Genomic DNA, 21,804 nt, shown 5'->3' on the forward strand with positions numbered 1-21,804 from the left:
CCACTTACAGGCGGATATGGTTTAATGGCATTCCAGGTTCTTTTCTTTTTGGTAAAATACAAAAGTTGCCCTCTAAATTGTCCGGAAAATTCATTTACATGCCTTAACTTTAGGGGCGACTTATCACCCCCTATTCTTGGTTTTGGCATTTCAGGGTGGTAATAATTCCACTTCAGACAAGAATAGGGGATGATAGGTTGCTGTAAAATTAAGGTGTGTAAATGACTTTTTTGAACAAGTTTAAGGGGTAACTCATGTATTTTCCCTTCTTTTTTCCGGTGCTTTCTGTACCAACAACTGAGAGGTTCTCTTTTGGAATTAGGCATGACCTATTTGAGTCACATGTAATGTAAGTTAATAACAAGGTATGTTATTAGTGGAGAGCACTAAGGGTTTTTCTTGATATCACAAAAATCATGTCTTTTTGGATTAATTATTAATGTGACCACTGAAGGAGGTGTACATTGTCGGAGAAACAGGAAGTGTGGTTCCTGTAATCATGGAAAAAGGTAATCTAACTAAATTAACCATATGCTGATGTGTCTTCCAATATTGGTACATAAATTTTTCAATGCTTATAGCTTGTAACTTTTGACTGTCTCATAGTCGGTGTATGATGTTCATCCATTAACATGTCAAATTCAAAATGGTGAGAGTTGTGTTTGAATGTGAGAAAACACTCAAACTATGGCTGTGTAACTGAGAGAATTCAATTATTGGCAAAGCGAGCATACGAAGAACTATTTTTTATTTTGCTTCCTATGCTGATAACCTTAGTCTGGGACTTAGATAACAACTGGTGTTGATCATTTTCTTACATATTGTTGCATTATTTGTTTTTCTGGTTTGTGATGGGTGTTTCTTACTCCCAATGAGACATTTTGCTTCCAGTCAACTGATTTGCTCAAATCATTTTTTCTTCTTTCCTCTTAAAATATAGAGCCGTAATGCATCATTCTTGTATGTGTCTGCTCTTAACTTCACATCAATACATTCCTAACTGGAGTTCCTTAAATTCACTGCACTCCTCATCGTTTAACCAAGTTTTGTATGACAAACATGGTGCCATTTTGTTTTCAATTCAGGGAACTGCAGGAGTTGCCCTCGCTGGCCTTTTGGGAGCTGTAAGAGCACAGGGAAGGCCAATGATTGATTTCCCAAAGATGAAGATTGTGGTGGCAGGTGCTGGAAGGTTAGAGTAGTAAACTGTTCTTTCCGCTAATTACACCCATGTAATTTCTTACTCGAGTCATTAGCATGCCATTGTGCAGGAACTGTTTCATGGTTCATGTGCTTCATTCTTTCTAGATTGCACGAATGCACAGCTCTTTCTATGTTCCAACTCAATCCTATCCTTTTGTTCATATATAATTACCTTGCATCATAGAAATAGTATTTGATTCAATATAGTAAATTTGGTTATTCAGCTTTTGCATTGTTTGTTGAATGGTTAGTGATGGTAGAAGATGTTCAGGGTGATACATAGAAGGAATAAGGTCTCATGTTGAGTTGAATTACTGTAGCCTTTCATTTTGCACGAGTTACTTGTGGACTGAGAACGGGGGAGAGACAGTTGACGATGTTAAAGAAAATGGGCCATGAACCTAACTCAACTCCAAGAGCTAGCTCATGAAGTGAGGATTGTTCATGACATAAAAGGAGACAATTACTTTTTTTCCTTTACCAATATGGGATGCTAACACCCCTCAGCACACCTAAGGCTGGACATCTAGAGTGTAGATAACATAACATGGGGGGCCCCAACATTGCGTAAACCAAGAACAAGGATGAGTCTAGGTCTAATACCACATTAAAGAAAATAGATATTGGGCCTAACTCAATCCGAATAGCCAGCTCATGTTGTGCGTGCAGTTGCTCTATGGCATGCAGTAAACCGAACACGCAAAAGTACTTGTCTTCCCTTTTTCCATTTTGAAATTGCATTTAGGTTTTGGGGAGCTTCATGGCCTGCCTTTTTGACATATTATTATGGACTATATCCTCACCTAATATAGCTCTTATTGAATGAAAAATATTCTGGTAACTGATTTGATATATTGCTATTGTTGTTGTTGTTGTTGATGATGATGATGTTGTGTAATATGGGTCTAAGATGATCTTAAACGGGTGGCAAAGGTCAGTGATGATTTGTTTAGTCGACCCCAACTTGCTTGAATATTGAGGTGTAGTTACTGTATATGACTGATTTGACATCTATAAGTTAGTAACTTCTGAGATTTTACAAACTATAACTTAAAGAACTTGGTATATCAAATCAATGAAAAATAGAAGTAACTAATCATATAATATTATACTGGCCCATCTTCACTAACCTTTTTCATGATTTTGCCCTCCAAGATCTATCTTTGCACAACTTCGAGAAGGTTGGGAGAGCTATCTTCTTATGTGGCTTGTTTGTCTTGAGGATGTCCATCTGTACTTACCCTTAAACAATACTAAGTTGTAGTAGTCTGCAGAATACCATTTGCTTGGGACATAATTTTTATCTTGCAGAGTGAAATGGAAACATGAGGCTTGATTGGCTTGTTTTCCTTATTTTAAATGTTAAATTTCCATCTATCTGCATCAGAGACTTTTCCGCTATAAAAACTTCTGTGTAGCTCAACTTACAGGTCAATGTATTGTGTTTATATTTAGTAGGCATAGGAGCCTGTGCATTTTGCTAAAGCTTTTAAGGTTTCTCTTTTTAAAATCTTTTCGTGGTGCAGTGCAGGAATAGGGGTTCTTAATGCTGCTAGGAAGACAATGGCGAGAATGTTAGGGAATACTGAAATTGCTTTTGAAAGTGCAAGGAGCCAGTTCTGGGTGGTAGATGCCAAGGTGAGCTTCTCCTCAGATGTTTCTTTCTGGCTCAAAATTTCCTTTTAAGCTTTGGTCAAGGAATATAGCATTTTTGTTGTTATATTCCTTAATTATATGGTGTTCTTGTCTTTTTGTTATTGAATGTTAGCCATGTCCCATTCATAATTATCTTGAAGAATCTTTACTTTTTTTAATTATTTTCCTGCTTTCATTTTTTTTTGAGTAATAGTAGAAACAATAAAAAAGGGTAGCCAAGCGCACTAAGCTCCCGCTATTCGCGGTGTCCGAGGAAGGGTCGGACCACATTGGGTCTTATGTACCTTTAGCTGTACCATTTCTGCAAGAGGTATTTCGCAGTTTGAACGCGTAACCTCTTGGTCACTTGGAACCACCTTTATCCGTTGCGCCAAAGTTTCCCTTCAATAGTAGACATGGTAGCGTTCATAATATCTTCGTTGTTCTTAGTAAGGTGCATTTAAGTTTTTTTTTTCATATAAAAAAGCACATTGAACTTTTGAAAGATGTCTAACCATTGAAATGGATACAAAGTTAACATACAATTAATTAGAACTATTTGAAACCCATCAATAGAATTTATTTTTTTAAAAAAGATTTGCTAGCTCAAGACCAAATATGTTCTTCCACCTGCCATACTTATTTAATCTCAAAAGCAAGTCAAACATCAAGGTTTAGAATGAAAAGCCATCAATTTTCGTTCTTGTATTTCTTGGGTTATAGAAAAATTAGAGAGAGTAAATAAGGTTCTTCACGTTGTGGGGTAAGCCCGATCTGAAGTACACCTTAGAAGTCATCAGTGAGTTGCTCTAGATTTTAATGTGTATTGGATCTATTTGAAGTGTTTATGTTTTAATATGTACGGTGGAAAGCAAAGACGAGGAAGAGAAGAGAACGAATAAGGAGTGGTATAAGGCCGCCAAGAAGGAGGCGAAGTTAGCGGTTACGGTTGCGAAGACAAGAACTTGGGGACAATGGTGGGAGAAGAAGTTGTAAAGGTTAGCCAAGGCGAGAGAGAGGAAAGCCTGCGACCTGGACCAAGTGAAGTGCATCAAAGACGAGGAGGGCAAAGTATTGGTGAAGAGGCACATATTAGACGAAGATGGTAGACATACTTCCATAAACTCTTGAACGAATTTGGAGCACTCTGAGAGTCGCGAGATTTCGGGTGTTGTAGGCGTATAAAGGTTGAAGAGGTTAAGGGGGCTATGCGTAAGATGAACAAGGGAAGAGCAACCGGGCCAGACGAGATCTTGATGGATTTTTGGAATAGCTCGAGCAGCGCTGGCTTAGAGTGGCTCACTGAGCTGTTTAATGTCATTTTTAGGACATCTAAAATGCCCGAGGAACGGAGGTCGAGTACGATAATTCCGTTGTACAAAAATAAGGGTGATATCCAAAATTGCAACAACACACTATAAAAATTTGGGAGAGGGTGTTGAGATGAGAATGAGGAGAAAAGTGTCTATTTTCGAGAACTAGTTCGGCTTTATGTCGGGGCGATCGACTATCGAAGCCATTTATCTTATAAGGAGATTGGTGGTGTAGTATAGGGTGAGGAAGATGGACTTGCATATAGTGTTCATTGATATGGAGAAAGCATACGACAAAGTCTCCAAGGAAAGTCATATGGAGGTGTTTGGAGGCTAGAGGTGCTCCTGTAGCATACACTAGCGCGATTAAGGACATGTGTTATGGTGCTAAGACCCGACTAAGGACAATGGAAGGAGACTCGGGAGATTTCCTAGTCGTACAAGAACAAGGGTGATATCCAAAATTGCAACAACTATAGGGGTATCAAGCTGTTAAGCCCCACTGTGAAAATTTGGGAGAGGGTGGTGGAGATGAGGGTAAGGAGGATAGTGCCTATTTTCGAGAACCAGTTCGGCCTTATGCCGGGGCGATCGACTACTGTAGCCATTCATCTTATAAGGAGATTGGTGGAGCAGTATACTGTGAGGAAGTGAGACTTTCATATGATGTTCATTGATCTTGAGAAAGCATTCGACAAAGTCCCAAGGAAAGTCCTACGGAGGTGCTTGGAGGCTAGAGGTGTTCCTGTAGCGTACACTAGGGCGATTAAGGACATGTATGATGGAGCAAAGACCCGGTAAGGACAGTGGGAGGAGACTTGGGACACTTCCCAGTCGTGATGGGGTTGCACCAGGATCAACTCTTAGCCCATTCTTATTCGCTTTGGCGATAGATGTATTGACGCGACACATTCAGGAAAGGTGCCTTGGTGCATTATTTGCAGATGACATAGTGCTGATTGACAAGATGCGACGCGGAGTTAATGCTAGGCTGGAGGTCTAAAGACAGACCTGGAGTCCAAAGGTTTCAAGTTGAGCAGGACCAAAACCGAATACATTGAGTGCAAGTTCAGTGACTTAACTCAGGAAGCTGAAGTGGAAGTGAGGCTTGATGACAAGTCATCCCAAGAGAGGAAGTTTCAAGTAATTGGGGTCAGTAATCCAAGATAACGAGGAGATTAATGATGATGTCATACACCGTATTGAAGCGGGGTACATGAAATGGAGGCTTGCATCCGGTGTCTTGTGTGATAAGAGTGTGCTGCCAAGATTTAAAGGTAAGTTCTACAGAGTGGGGGTTAGACTGATTATATTGTATGGGATGGAGTATGGTCAGTCAAGAACTCTAATGTCCGGAAAATAAAAGTAGCAGAAATGAAGATGTTGAGATGGATGTGTGACATACTAGGAGGAATAGGGCAAGGAACAAAGATATTCAGGAAAAGGTAGGGGTAGCCCCCGTGGAGGATAAGATACTGGAAATGAGGCTGAGATGATTCAAACATGTGAAGAGGAAATGCACTGACACGCAGTGAAGAGGTGTGAGATGTTGAATATAATGGGTCTACGGAGAGGTAGAGAAAGGCCGAAGAAGTATTAGGAAGAGGTGATTAGGCAGAACATGACACATCTTCAGCTTACTGAGGACATAACCATTGCTACGAAGTTGTGGAGGTCGAGAATTAGGGTAGAAGGTTAGTAGATAGCATAGCTTATTTCCGGTCCTTACCGGTGGTTTTAGCATTACTCTTATTTTTATCCTATTCTTGGATGTCTATCACTATCTGTTGTTACTTCTGCTTCGGTTTTGTTACTATCTCACTGCTGTTATTGCTTTTTTCATGACTTTTTCGTTACTATATTTCTTTTGCTTAAATATCGCGAGTATGCTGGGTTGAGCCGACGGTCTATCGGAAACAACTTTTCTATCTGCACAAGGTGGGAGTAAGGTCTGCGTACACACTACCCTTCCCAGACCCTACTTGTAGGATTACACTGGGTTTTTTGTTGTTGTTGAAATGTCTATATTTTACTACCTGTTTAGAGATAGTGTAGGGAATAGAAGGAAAAAACAGAATAGTTGATCATGGAAACTCTTAAGTTGTCGCAAATATCATGAAAATGAAATAGATGGTTCAAAAGGCTGAGCAGGGACAACTTTTTAAGACCTTGTTTATTCTTCATACTCCACGTCCCCGAACATAAGTAGAAGTGAAAAAATTCATGTATGGAACATCAAACAAGCTGAGAAGCGTGGGCTACGAGCGCTATTTTTGGTGTCGACCTCCATCATGATGCATAGCCGAGCTTCTCCAAACCTTTTTATGTGCTTCCAGAGGAAAAATGAAAATACATTTTGAAACAACAGTAACAAATGAGTTACTTCAGAATCAATCAGGAAAGGTCAATTATACAAGCAACAATAGTACTGGAGTTTCAAAATAAAACTAAAATAACATTATTAATAACTAAAATTTTATGTTTTTGAAGTATATGTGTTTTGTCTCAGATCTACCATTTATGCCTTAAAGTCCCAATAACCCGAAGTAGAAACTTAAAATGTATCTTGCCATTTGACCCGAAATTTAAGATGGTTCTTATTGTGATTGATAATGAACCTGAAAGTCATGGAAAAAGGATGAGCATTGGTCGTTAGGCCGTTTCCTAGTGTCCCACCAAATTCCAGGGTAATCGAACTTCGCTTTCTAACAAGGTTAAGGCGTGACCTAGAAAACGGAAACATCGAGACCTGGGGTCTCATCGAACGAGAAGTTTGAAGATGGAGACCAGGTTTGGCACGAAATCATAAAGGTTTGAGGACCCGTTGGTCAAAGGAAAGGGAAGGTCCTGCTTCCGGGACGGAGTCGTATGACGCAAAAGTGCCACGTTTGAGGCTTCCTACGCTGACGAATGCCTCTTTTCTCTTCTCTGAAGTCTACAACAAACAAGTGGGAGAGGCAGGATTCGAACCTACGTAGAAAAACTTCAACAGATTTACAGTCTGCCGCTTTTGACCACTCGGCCACTCTCCCCTTCCCGGGCCGAGGCCCCCCTCAATGGGTTCTAATTCTAAGAAGGGGGGCGGCGCCCTGAATCAATCAAAAAGCTTATTGATTTAATTGAAGTTGTTATGTCAAACCTTGGTCAACCCTTCCAACTTAAAGCTTCCCAATTGAGAATCATTCTTCCAAAACGATCCCGAAAACTCGAACATCGAAATGAACTATAACCGCAAGTCATAATGCACCATATGAAGCTACTCAAAGCCTCAAACCACTCAAACCGCCGAACGAAAACGATAAAGCTCAAAACGACCGGTCAGGTCGTTACAAGAATTGTCACACAACAATGGAGTTGCACCGTTTGTTGAAGGAACCACAGCAAGTTCAGTTAAGAATTTTTTCATCCATACAACTTCTTTAGCAGCTTCACCAGAAGCTATATATTCTGCTTATACGTTTAATTATGTTTATTTCAATAACACTAATATAATTTTGCTTATTTGGTCATAATTACTTTTCCGTGCATTATGTATACACTATATATATATATAGTGTATACATTTTTTTTCTTCATTATACACCATTCTTTACTAAATCATGCGTTTTAATTACACTATGCTTTTACCCTAACATACTTTGGTACTTCAGTGCGTCTTTTGCTTTTGACAGCATTGTCATGCACATGTTTGTGTGAAACTCTAGTATTATATGTTCTCAATTCACTGTTGCTTAATATTTTGATATAATAGTCTCGTCCATAGTGGTTTTGCTAAAAGGTTCGTGCTCAAGTCTTGAAGGCAGGTGGGACATAGGTTCGGCACTTTGCGTAAGTCAGGCAGCGCTTCAGTCCAGGCATCAAAACGTCAGGCTACTAAGATGCACCTTATCACCCTTGACGACAACAACAACAACAACAAACCCAGTTTGATCCCAGCATGTGGGGTCTGGGACCTTATCACCCTTGAAAAGGAATTTATTAAACGATAAATATAATCGACAAAGTGATATATTATGTTAATGAATGAATGAATTTTTACTGATTAGAAATAGAAATTATAAATCTACAATAAGCAAACTGACTACATGACCTACATTATTAACTTAAGATTCCATCTTTTTGTCTGAATCAGAAGTCAAAATGGTTTGGACTAGATTACATCATAGTTTTACTTAATATATTTCATGTAATATACTATTTTTAACTAGATTACATCATTTTTACTTCATATATTTTCAATTCAAAGATCCATAGAATTGTTGCTTGTATTTACTGTTTTTTCTTGCATTGTGTATATAATTTCCACTTTTGGGCTTTTCTATGCTCACGTTTGACAATGCCGATCCTGGCTCAAAACACACAGATATACAGTGAGAGCACAAGCCCTATGTACAAGTAAAAATCCAGTGGTGGTTTGAGTTTATTGCATAGAAAGATGGGAAAGAGAGTACAGATATAGCAAAAGAAGTGGAATATCAGGCAGAAATTTGACACATAGTGAGTAATTATAGGGTATACCACATATTAAGTACCAGTCTCTTTTGGCAATAATTATATGGGGCAAAGCAACAAGCAAGGTCGTGAAAAGTGCTGAGGTGCTTCTTGCCTGTGAGCAGTTCATGATTCAGACTTCTGTTGTTCCTTTAATGCTTTTGATGCGGCTCTTTAAGTTTCCGTGCTTAGATATTCAAAAGTAGTCTGATCGAATGCCTACAGTACGTCGATCTATGGTGAATGTTAGTTTGGACTTCTTTTTGCATTTCTATAAATATCTTCTTTGTGGATATGAAATGTTTTAGGTGGGTGTAACTATGACGTTATTATTGAAAGGTGTTTAACAATGTATTTAGGGATTAATTACTGAGGCACGTGAAAATATTGATCCTGATGCTCGCCCATTTGCCAGAAAGATCAAAGAGACTGAACGCCAACGACTAAGAGAAGGTGCAACTCTTGCGGAAGTGGTAATTAGCCTTTATCCTTTAATGAGCAAAAACTGACTTTCTCATTTTTTTAAGACTCAGGGTTTTTTATGGACCGTCTTGTCTTAATACCAACTTGGAATTTTCTTATTTTTCAACTGTTTACTTTGAGTATAGTTAAGTATACATAAAAAGGAAAATTTACATGATGACTGTTTCATTTATCAGATAAACATTTGACATCTCAAGGAAATGTAGACCGAGGCAAAACAAGATATCACAGTTGTGTTCAAATTCAACTAATTATGTTGGTTGAAGGATAGAAGCTAATTGGACAGATGAGTGAAATAATATGATGATGGCTAAACTCTGACAAGACCTAAGTCGAGATAAACTAGAACTTTAAATTTACAATTTACTTGAACGATGGTGCTGAGAACATGGATTTCAATGCAACAAGAATATAAGATTAAGATCTTTCATAAGCTAAAAGTGTAAAGTCCTTCTATTACAGTAACTGTAGGTAATCATGAAGCGTAGGTACTCATGAGGCTTTGACTTTGAATAGCTATTACCCATCAGCTGATTTGTGAACTCGTATAGCTTGTCTTTTTAGTCGTGAGCATACATGACGGAGTTGAAGAGTGAAAAAGTTAGGTAGCCGATGGAGGGAGTAGAGATAGAAGCTTATATACCAAGAAATGCATTAATTCATGAGTGAAACATCTCTTATGTTTATCGCTGTGTACTATTAGTATGACTCCAATCTTACTATGTATTGGTTCAGGTACACCAAGTGAAGCCGGATGTACTTCTTGGTTTGTCTGCTGTTGGAGGCTTGTTTTCAAAAGAGGTATAAAATGAAGAATCGATAATTTGGCATTTATTTTAGCTACATAAATATATGCACTTGTTCCTTTTTATTTTGTTGCCGCAACGAGAAGAACTTAATTTATATATTTTCATGGAGATTTGCTTTGCTGTTATCTCGCTTATACATGATAATTTCTTGTAGCACTTGATGCTAGAATGAAAGATGGTTCGCACAATGTTCTTTGAAGATATAGTTCTGAAATTTAGGGGGAAATCACACAGATTTCTTTGAATAACGAGTTTTTAAGTAAAAACTACTGGCTACAACTCATTGCAAATGAATTGAGGTGTCCGCTTCTTTCATATGAAATTCGAATTTAGAAATTGCAAATTTTCTAGCTTGTAGGATGGGTTTTACTAGTCGAAATTTAAATTTGACAATCTTAAGTTGAATGCTTAATTTTTATTCTAACGTCCAATAATTATGGAAAAATCATTCAAAAGACAACAAGATAAAGTCATGCTAAATAAATATGTTGATTTTGTTTTTAATTATACACTTTTTACATGAGAAAGTTTGCTTTTAAATATACTTTAAATTGCATCTCCAGATTCCAAAATAGATCTAGTTTTTGGTTTAACTTGGTCAGGCAAATTTGCTGGATTCCAGATCTCAGCAATTTATGTGAAAAATTAACATATTGAGTGGGTTTCTATTAATTTAATAAATTTGATGTCTAACCTCTTAGTTCATTGTTTTAAAGTGTTTATTGTGAAAACACTCCCTGTGATTCTGAGGAATAAAGGGGGGATGGCTTGACCATAATTTCCCAAGAAAGAGAGATTCTCACCAATCGGAAGGAAATGGAGGGGTTTGATCCATTTTTATTCATTTTCTTGGTATGAAAATATCTCTGCCATATAAGGGAGAGCTCCTAATTCTTATTCTGCAAATCAGAGTGACGCCATTCCCTATCCATTGGAGATAGTGTTTTAGTAAAGACGAGAGGCTCTCTGTTTCGTGGATGACCTTTCGAAACTCGAAAAAGAGAAACTTTCTTGTATTGTCATAAAATGTGAAACCACAATGCTATTTCCCACTAAGAAATATGTCAATTGTGTAATTGTCTATCAACATTGAGGCATGGTGATTGGATTTTCTTGTCTGCTTCTGTTAAGTTCATTGTAGCAGACTTGTGTCTGCATGCTGACATATAAAGAACGGGCCAAGACTGGGTTTAAGGATTCTCATTTTCCATTTCAGAATAATAACTTAATGTTAGCTGATTTAAAAATTGAACATGGAAATGTTTTTGCTTTAGTTGGAGCACATGTTTTCCTCCCAAATCTTTCTTAGCATTATGGCCTCTTAAAGGTGTGAGAACTGGAAACACATCCTTCCCCCTCCTTTTGTGAGCATTAAAGTTGGCTTTTTTGGATTGGCATTTGTGCGCCGGAGAATGGAGAGCTGCTTTAAATGTGACTTGTAAAGGAGAAAGCGGAAAAGAGAATATGAGAGCCCTTTAACTTTGAATGGTGGTTTTTCTGAGACAACCACGTAACAATACCGTGTGCAGGTTCTTTAAGGTGTTCTGTTTATCTTTCTTTTTTTTCTGGTTTACTTTTGATTTCTGTATGACGACTCTATACCGGTTTTGTTTGTCCTTTACTTTCTCTTGCCCAGGTTTCGGGTTTTAATTATACCTTCGCTTAAGATTTAAAGAAAGCATGTGTACTTATCACAAAGTGAAGTGCTTTGGTGCATTACTTTATGTGGGTAAAGTAAAGTTATTCCCTATGATCAATTATGTGGGTGACTGAGCTAAACTGTGTGAATGGGATGCTTTTAAGAGGAAGGGAGGGAGCAGCCCGGGCTATTATTTGGTTTCATTCCATGTCCCTCTTCCTTACCTGTTTTTTTTTTTTTTTTTTTTTTTTTTTTGTGTGTGTGGTTATAATGATGATTTGGCATGACAGATTTATTGGCTGTCTTTGTAGGCTTTAATTTCTATTTTGGCACTGCTGGAAGATTTGTGTTTGAAATTTTGGAAATTTCAGGTATTGGAAGCCCTTAGACATTCAACTTCAACTCGGCCTGCAATTTTTCCAATGTCAAACCCAACAAGAAATGGTATATACTAATTGAAAACTTAAAAGATTTTGAGGTTGATGGCATTCTCATTCACAACTTTCTTCTTTAATAGCTGAATGCACCCCTGAGGAAGCATTTTCTATTGTTGGTGACAACATTATTTTTGCAAGTGGAAGCCCATTCAAGGATGTGGATCTTGGTATGTCTAGTAACTTATGTATTCCAACACCTGCTATCATTCTTTTGGATTTCTCCATCTTGATAGAGTTTTCATACATTTCTCCTTTTGGTTTTTTAACATTTGGAATACTGGTTTACATGTATGTAAGATTTTTATACATAGATAGCAATAAAAAAGGGATGATACATAATAACCCCTCTGGGGTTGAACCACTTTTCCAGATGCACCATTTATCTTTGCGGGAATTCTATGACCCCCTGGCTATTTTTGAAGCGAAATAAATACCACCTTCAGTGCTGATGTGGCACCGAGAGCGCATTTTCCCAACCCAACACACGTGAGGAACAATAAAAACAAGACAAAAAAGTTCTGGTGGGACCCACCATCTTCATTTGACTCCATATCCACTCATCTTCTTCATTTTCTCCTCCCTCCCTACTAATAGCCATTGAAGGCGAAAATCAAGCTTTCTTGTTCCGATTTTATTAAACTTTCCTCTTCATATCACATCTATGTTCCATCTCTAATATCACCTTCCACCATTTTTGGAGCCACAAGGAAACACCAAAAAGCACTTTCGAATTTCCACAATTAAACCCACCAATATTTTTATAAAAAAAAGCTGTTAATCTGTAAATTTGTAATAAAAGAACCTTCGAAACGTTGTTCTACTATCACAAGCCATCCCATTTCTTCATTCTTCATCTAAAAATTCATTTATCACCCACTGTTATTTGCAGATTAATTTGTAAATAATTAACAAATTTAATTGCATGAAAATAACTGAAAAGTACGATCTTTTTATACCCCTCACATCTTGAATCTTATTAGAAGTAACCAAAATTGTTTGAATGTAGCAGCAAAAAATAGTTGAGATTTGAGAGAGCGGGCAAATCTTTTTTTTTTCCAAGTCAACTTTTGCCGATCCTTTTCGACGGATCTACCATATTTTTTTTGATGACCGAGAAATCCATCTGGGGCCCGATCCTTTGGACCAACCGCAACCTTCGAAATTCGGTGGATAATGGGCCCGCCCCTCTACCCTTCTCCACTTAAATACCAGGCTTTACCTTGCATGGTGTGGGGGCTTGAACCGGTGACCTAAGACACAAATCCACCAGTTATCCACACATATTCTTCTTAACCATAAACCATGTGACAATTTAAGAACTGGTAAATAAAAAGGAAAAGGAAAGAAAAAAGAAAGAAAAAAGAAAGTTTGGAAAGAATTTTGTGAAGTGATAGTCACTTTCTGGGAAGGACAGAGGAGGAAGATTAAGGAAAGAAAAAGAAAAAATATTAAAACAAAATAAAGCCAAAAGAATAAAAAAAAAAATATTTTTATTAAATGTACACGTGTCAGGCGCGCGTGCTTCACCTGTCAACACATACGTGGTTTTGGCTAATTAAGGGTATAATAATTCCATTTCGAAATCGTCCAGGGGGGTCATAGGAGCCCCGCAAAGATAAAGGGTGCATATGAAAAAGTTGTTCAACCCCAGGGGGTAATTATGTATTATCCCAATAAAAAGTAGTAAATTTATGTAATCTGTAATGCTCCATTCATCCCAATATTCTTGATAAAAATTACTTCTTTTGTCGCATTTGATGTGACTGGTTTTGACTGGGCAGGTAGTTTAAAAAACAAAGACTTTTGATGTACAAGTTAAATATACGCAGAATACAAAAATTGCACATACTACCAACAATTAAATGAGATGTGGTAAGAGTTTCGCATAACCCTTCTTTCTCTCTCCTAATAAAAAAGTCCGTTTTTTTATCAAGTGGGTTTCCAACAAGTCATATCACTGAGGATAAAAACTTGGTGTTAACTTAAAATAGTTTTCAAGTATAGAAATGTGTCAATCTTTTGGGGAAACACACTAATAAGCAGCGTTGTGAAGAGCGAGAAGCGAGGAAAAGCGACAAGCCCCTTTTCACTTAAAGCGTGAAACAAGAAGCGAAGCGCTTGCTTTTTTGGAATGAAGTGGAATTAAAAAAATAATACTAAAATAAATACTGCATAGACAACACATGTTACACATGTAACTACATACAACACATGTAACTTCCAGTACTAAAAAATTGGCAGTGAGACTAAGGACAAAAACTATGAAGAACTGAAGAAAAAAAATTTGACATCATTTCGCTGCAATTTTAAGGACTGAAACGAAAATAAGAAGAAGAAGAGGAGAATGAGAAAAAGAACTGAAGGGGAAAAAAAATTTGGCAGCATAAATAGCACTGAAATGAAAAGAAGAAGAAGGTGGTGGAGGAGGAGGAAAAAAAAATACCTGGGCTTGAAAATTGAAACCCTAGTCGCTGCTTGCTCTACTGCTCGCTGATTTTGTAAAAAAAAGACTGAGCTTTTTTATTTTTAAGTGACTTAAAAGATAAAAGCGAGCGCTTCCGTCGCTTCTCGCTTCGCTAGCGCTTCTCGCTCTTTTGGCAAAAGCGGACACTTCAACCTATCTGTTACGCTTCACCCTACTGGCTGCCTCGCTTCGCTTCGCTTCACGCTTAAAGCGCTAAAGCGAGTGCTTTTCACAACACTGCTAATAAGGAACCAGAATCAGATAAAATGGGATAGCAGTAGCAGTTTTGAGGTATAAGAGAAAATTCATGCTAATCTTTTTTTTATTTTTTTTAATTTTTGTTTTTTCGCCCGGTCTCCGGTACCGGCATTGGGGCATGGCTAAATCTCGATTCGTACCTGGGAAGTCCCATATTGAGAGGTAAAACGTTCCCTAACAAAGGCTACTCCATACCCAGGGCTCGAACACGAGGCCTCTGGTTAAGGATGAAGGAGTACTTACCACTCCATCACAATCGTTGTTGGTCATGCTACTCTTTTATTCTTCAGTCATATAATTACATGACAACTTCTATTTATTTGTGTGAGATATTTCAAATTTGATTCGATATATCATTCACTAATTAAGAAAACCAACATTTTAAAGTACTTTTAAGTGCATACGATCTTAATGTATATAGGGTTGTTTGAAGTCTAAGCATGCTTTTATGCAAGACTAAATTGGAACATAACCAAGTTTTGTTTATACACATTGTCGAACATTATTGTTGAACATCTTAAGACAGATACTATCCTAAATTTCTTTTGGGTTGAGAGATACACCTCTGTGATTTAACTTGATCTCTATTTTAGAATTTGGGTTTATGCCGGGGCGCTCGACTACGGAAGCCATTCACCTTGTTACTTGTTAGGAGATTGATGGAACAATATAGGGAGAGGAAGAAGGACTTGCATATGGTGTTCATCGATTTAGAAAGACTTACGATAAAGTCCCGAAGGAGGTTATGTGGAGTTGTTTGGAGGCTAGAGGGGTACCTGTGGCCTACGTTAGGGCGATTAAAGACATGTATGAGGGAGCGAAGACCTGTGTGAGGACAGTGGGAGGGGTCTCGGACAATTTTTTTTGTCATGATGGGGTTGCATCAGGAGTCAGTACTCAGCCCTTTCTTGTTTGCCCTGGCGATGGACGTACTGACTCGCCACATCCAAGGGGAGGTGCCGTAGTGCATGTTATTCGCAAACGATATTGTTTTGATTGACGAGACGCGAAACGGTGTTAACGCGAGGTTAGAGGTGTGAAGACAGACTCTGGAGTCTAAAGGTTTCAAGCTGGGCAGAACCAAGACAGAATACTTGGAGTGTAAATTTAGTGGTGCTACTCAAGGAGTGGAAGGGGAGGTGAAGCTGGATTCACAAGTCATCCCTAGGAGAGAGAGTTTCAAGTATCTTGGGTATATTATACAGAAGGATGAGGAGATTGATTAAGATGTCACACATCGTATTGGGGTGGGATGGATGAAATGGTGACTTGCTTCTGGTTTTTTGTGTGACAAGAAGGTACTACCAAAACTTAAAGGTATGTTTTGTAGAGCGGTGGTCAGACTGACTATGTTTTATGGGGCTGAGTGTTGGCCAGTCAAGAGCTCTCACGTCCAGAAGATGAAAGTATCAGAGATGAGGATGTTGAGATGGATGTGCGGGCATACCAGATTAGATAAGATTCGGAATGAAGTTATTCGGGACAAGGTGGGTGTGACCCCTATTGAGGATAAGATGTGGGAAGCACGGCTTAGATGGTTTGGTCATGTGAGGAGGAGAAGCACATACGCTCCGGTAAGGAGGTGTGAGAGGTTGACATTGGATGGCCTTAGGAGAGGTAGAGGTAGGCCGAAGAAGAGTTGGGGAGGTGATTAGGCATGACATGGCGCAACTACAGCTAACCGAGGACATGACCCGTGATAGGAAGGTGTGGAGGTCGAAGATTAGGATAGTAGGTTAGGTAGTCTAGATTATTCATGCCGGTAGTGTTAGTACGTACTCTCGCATTTGGTTGGTAGTAGGCTTATTTGAATACCTTTCGTTTTTTTAACATTTCGATCATCTTACTATCTTGTTGTGTATGCTGCTTTTACATGGTTTTTCGGTATTGTCCCGTCTTGTTTCTTATTATTATTGTGGGTACCTATGCTTTCCTGAGCCGAGTGTCTATTGGAAACAACCTCTCTACCTCCACAAAGGTAGGGGTAAGGTCTGCGTACACACTACCCTCTCCAGACCCCACTATGTGGGATTATACTGGGTATATTGTTGTTGTTCTATTTTAGAATTTCTCTGTGGTCCTTGTCTCTCTCTCTGTGTGTGTGTGTCTTTGTTTCGTCCTTCTCTGTACCTAATTAAATACTTAAAAAGAGAAGCTTTTAGGATAAGGTAAATGTTACAGTCCGACTTTCTGATATTTATTTTTCTGCTGTACTTCAGAAAAAGAATTACATCTTTGTGTAACATTTATAGCATTTCTTCTTGCTTTTGACAATAGAAAAATGCTAATAGGATATTCATCATGCATGTTTAGCAAAAATACTTGGGGGAAAAATATATCGTACAGAAAAGTTTGGAAAAATTATTATTTTTTATTAATTTCGGTATAGGTAAAGCCATACAAGATAAATTGATATCAGATGTACAGTTCTTGTCCTTGGAGTAACAATTTTTATCTGCATGGGAATTTTGCAGGAAATGGTCATGTTGGACACTGCAACCAAGCAAACAACATGTTCCTTTTTCCTGGGTTAGACAAATGTCCAAAGATGAAGCTAGCTAGTTTAAGCTTTTCCATATTCTCTTTTCTGTTGTTTTTCTTTTCCTCCTAACAATGTTTTTCGTACATGCTTCAGAATAGGACTTGGTACTCTCCTGTCGGGATCTAGAATTGTTTCAGATGGCATGTTGCAGGCTGCAGCTGAGTGGTACTTAACTCTTTCGATGCTTTAGTAAAGTTTCCGAGTCTACCGATCTATTAGCACATGAGTATATACTTCTAGTTTCTAACTAAGACGTGGATATTGCAGCTTGGCTGCGTATATGACAGAGGAGGACATCCTCAAGGGGGTTATATACCCTTCGATATCCAGGTATATTCTTTAGAAGTATTTGGGAGCTTCATTTACAGGGGGGACAACTTACCGGGAAAAACTACTAGGAGGCAACTTTAGGAACACAAAGCAACATTATGAGACTAGTAAAGAAGTTTTTTCTATTTTGCTGCCACCTAAAAATAGATAAGGAATGTTAATCTTCTCAGTTTGCTCAGGAGCTGCCTTCCATACATGAGAAACGAAATTTTTATTTCAGAAAAATGCTTATGAATTTCTTTAGTTGGAGACTGATAAGAAACTTGTCTCAAGTTGGCACCAGTTCTCAAGATCTGCTAAATTCCCAGTAAAACCCTCTTGGATGTCAAGTAAAGACGGTCTTACAAAACTCTAGACTTCCTCAATCTTCTAGATCTAGTTCTCCATCTCTTGAGAATCATTTTACATTTTGAAATGCATCACTACGATGTCATTGCTCTCTATGCATCAGATTTACATTGTTGGTAAACTTAGTGAATGAACTATTTTCATCACAGGATACGCGATATAACAAAGGAGGTAGCTGCAGCTGTGGTAAAGGAAGCTATAGAAGAGGATCTAGCAGAAGGATACCGTGAAATGGACAGTCGAGAGTTACGGAAACTTGATGAGGTATTTTTACTTTATGAACCAGTTATCTTTGGAGATATATAGGAGCTTCCCAAACCGTGTGTTTGCACCTGGGACTTGTTTTAATTATGTATAATTACCCCAGTTATGAATGAGCTAACCAATAATATATTGTATGAAGTACATGCTATTTACGCAAGTTATTGTATTATTGATGCAATTAGCAAGGGAGTCATCAACCAAAATTATGAACCACTGGAAGCATGTTAAATTGCAAGGGTTTCATAATAAGATGGAATTAAGACAGTATATGAATTGCAAATTTAGCTCTGATGAGAATGAAGGCATAAGAAGAATGAATGAAAATGAGATTTAGACGATACTATGGTGCATAAATGCACATAATTTAGATATCTCAGCTCATTCTCGTGGTAGATTGGAAATGATAGCTGAAGATTTAACACGCATAATAGATTGATACACGAAATGGAGGAATGCTACGAGGTTTCTATGTGATGAAAAATACCTAACATGGTGAAAGGCAAGTTCTATAGCATGATTATGAGTCTAACAAAGTTAAATGTGAGGCATTCTTGGGTCTCTAAGATCCGATGCACCTGCAAGATAAATTTCGTAAAATTTCGGATATAAGATGGATGTAGGGTTACACAATATTGGACAAGATTACGATAACTTCTAGGCCCTCTCCTTGTTCCCCCTTTTCTCTTGGGATAGTGCCTTCAGGCTTTGCCTGCCCTTTGTAATAACAAATACCAGCTTGGTCCTGGAAAGCGCTGGCAACAACAGAAAGGAAGAGATTCATGTACCTGTGTCCACCCTGAGTTGTATGTGATTGTTGCATGCAGTAGTATATTTTGAAACTTGGATTCTTTAGTTGGTGGTAGCTTCTATTCAACATGTTATTGAATTACAACTAAGGAGAATCTACCACCAATGTATGTGGTGGGATGGATGAGATCCCTTCACCTTTAACGAAAAGGTCTCGGTTTCGAGCTATGGGAATGAAAAAATTCCTGGTAGAGAATGCTTCCCCCTTGAATAGGTCCTATACGACACAAATTTGAATTAGTTGGGAACTTGGGATAGTGGTTTTTGGATACCAAATGGTTTAAAAAAAAAAAAAAAAAACTAAGGAGAACCTAAAACTTTTTTGACCGTCTGAGAAATTTGTGTAGTTGTGTGATAATTGCCTACAGTAATATATTTTTAAAACAAGGGTTTTGTAATTGGTGGAAATTCAGAACATTATTGAACTGCAACTAATAAGAACCTAAACCTTTTTTGATTGTTCGAGAAACTTGTTCAGTTGGCTGTGATAATTGCTTACGTTAATATAATTTAAAAACTTGAATTCTTTAATTGGTGGAACTATTGCAGGCACAAATATCTGAGTTCGTGGAGAACAATATGTGGAGACCGGATTATCCAACATTGGTTTACAAGAAAGATTGATCATCCTCGTTGCTAGCACCTTTTCATGTCTCTCGCAGCATATAAGCACGGGTGCGATGGATCCGACACAATCATGGACATTTTTGCACACGATGGCTCTTCAACATTTGACAGGCTGAGGACTTCTTGAATATTATAGCTTTTATTGGGTAGTCCATACGTTGGTTCTGTAAAAGTGAATCAATGCCCTTCTCTTCCTTGCATGATTTTGAGCATCTTGTTGTACAAATGTACTATAATTAGCCCTCTTATGTAGGTGGTGTGTACAAGTGGTTGAAGTTCTGTATACTCTTTCTGGCTTGTATAATAAAGGATAATTCAGAGTTTAAAGTGTTTATTTTTGACTCTCAGCAGGTTAATGAATTACTCCACTTTGCGACTCTTCATGCTGAAATTTATTGAGTATAGCACTTATTTGTTTATTTTCTGAGATTCATAACTCTGAAACTTAGGTCGGTGAAAATATTTAATTTATCGACGGTGGTGGTGAAAAATACTTATTATGGTTAATGTAAATCTTTCAGCCTATCCAAATTCTGGAATGAACTTTCCAACGGAATAGAAAATACGGCCATGAAGCATCTCACGTTCACGTAGTGTCTAGGGAAGATTTGCACCCCAAGAGTGTAATGTTGATAGCCTATCCTGGCACAAACATTAATGGTTGATTTCATGGCTTCAATTCATAACATATAGGTTAGACGGAGATAATTTAACTATTGCTACAAAGTAACCCCCTTCAACTTTCTAGTGGAAATTATGTTGAAATTTTGATATTTCTGGAAGCTTAAAAATGATTTGAAAGTTTTACTGCAAGAAGTGTGGTCTCTTTTCAGTCTAAAAGGTGGTTAAGCTATCAAAAAACTGATATTCTTGCTGCTAAATTGTGCTATTTTTGGAGTACACAATCCAACACTAACCAAAACATACATGCAAACAATAGTAAAAACGGCAAAGGACCAAATATACCCCTCTACTTTCAAATATTGTTTATCTGTACCCTTCGTTATACTATTGGGCTATTCATACCCCTACCGTCATACTTTGGAACAAAAATACCCCTATTTTGGATGGAGTGCCACGTGGCAGCACCAGATTAAAATGACCCATTTTTTTTACCCAACCCGTTTTACAAAAAACCCACAACCCGAACCATATTTTCATTTTTCAGTTTTTTTAAAGAATTTTCTTTTTGCAAAACTTAAAAAAAAATTGCAAAATATTTTCGTTTTTTTGAACTGAGTAGATACTGAAAAGATTTTGCAAAACATATTATAAAAACTGAAAAAATCGTTTTTTTAACAAAATATTGTTTTTTGTAAAAACTGTAAAAACTGAAAAAAATTGTATAAACTGAAAGAAAAAAAAATTCAGTTTTTAACAAAATATTTTCGTTTTTAAAAACTGAAAAAAATATTTCCAACAAAATATTTTCGTTTTTGAAAAATGTTTTTTTTTTCGTTTTTTCATTTTTTTTAAAGATTTTCTTTTTGTAAAAACTGAAAAAACAAATTTGTATAAACTGAATTCTTTTTTGTAAAAATAGAAAAAAAAATATTTTCAACAAAATTTTTTCGTTTTTGAAAAATATTTTTTTTCATTTTTTCAGTTTTTTAAAAGAATTTTGTTTTGTAAAAACTGGAAAAACAAATTTGTAAAAATAGAAAAAAAATATTTTTTGTTTTTAACAAAATATTTTCGTTTTTTAAAAATTAAAATTTTAAAAAAAAACTGGTAAAAATGAAAATAGGGGTCGTGTTTTTTTTTTAAAACGGGTTGGGTAAAAAAAGGAAATGAGTCGTTTTAATCTGGTGTTGCCACGTGACACTCTATTTAAAATAGGGGTATTTTTGTTTCAAAGTATGATAGTAGGGGTATAAATAACCCAATAGTATGACGGTAGGGGTATAGATAGTCCAATAGTATAACGAGGGGTACAGATAAACAATATTTGAAAGTAGAGGGGTATATTTAGCCCTTTTCCGTAGTAAAAATGATACTATTATTTCTTCGTGTATCTCTCTGACAAGATCTAGAGCTAAGCTCACAACTACGCCCAATCCCTCCAATGATTAACACCCTTTTTTGGAACAATAGAGGCATTAAAAATACCTTTGATAGACTAAAATACCTCAAAACCAATAACAATCTCACCTT

At 37.3% G+C, this 21,804-nt stretch overlaps 1 protein-coding gene and 1 non-coding gene across 3 annotated transcripts in view; one reads left to right on the forward strand and one right to left on the reverse strand.

Annotated features, from left to right (window-relative positions):
- The window catches only part of LOC107806354 (NAD-dependent malic enzyme, mitochondrial), a 38,139-nt gene extending 18,155 nt beyond the window's left edge, over positions 1–19,984 (forward strand). Inside the window, exons 9-19 of one of the 2 annotated variants that reach the window (XM_075253505.1) lie at positions 1,086–1,192; positions 2,730–2,841; positions 9,002–9,115; positions 9,861–9,926; positions 11,945–12,017; positions 12,091–12,177; positions 17,207–17,261; positions 17,368–17,439; positions 17,542–17,604; positions 18,102–18,216; positions 19,573–19,984. In XM_075253505.1, coding sequence (XP_075109606.1) covers positions 1,086–1,192; positions 2,730–2,841; positions 9,002–9,115; positions 9,861–9,926; positions 11,945–12,017; positions 12,091–12,177; positions 17,207–17,261; positions 17,368–17,439; positions 17,542–17,604; positions 18,102–18,216; positions 19,573–19,647 — 939 coding nt within the window. In that variant the 3' untranslated portion in view covers positions 19,648–19,984. Of the gene's footprint in view, positions 1–1,085; positions 1,193–2,729; positions 2,842–9,001; positions 9,116–9,860; positions 9,927–11,944; positions 12,018–12,090; positions 12,178–17,206; positions 17,262–17,367; positions 17,464–17,541; positions 17,605–18,055; positions 18,217–19,572 lie in introns of both variants that reach the window. The other variant, XR_012709484.1, reaches the window with a different exon arrangement.
- Positions 7,101–7,183, reverse strand: TRNAY-GUA (transfer RNA tyrosine (anticodon GUA)). Its single transcript has one exon. It is a non-coding gene; the product is annotated as a tRNA-Tyr (tRNA).
- Positions 19,985–21,804: the final 1,820 nt, after the last annotated feature.

This window comes from Nicotiana tabacum, chromosome 5 (assembly GCF_000715075.1).
Source record: "Nicotiana tabacum cultivar K326 chromosome 5, ASM71507v2, whole genome shotgun sequence".
Classification (NCBI taxonomy): Eukaryota; Viridiplantae; Streptophyta; class Magnoliopsida; order Solanales; family Solanaceae; genus Nicotiana; species Nicotiana tabacum.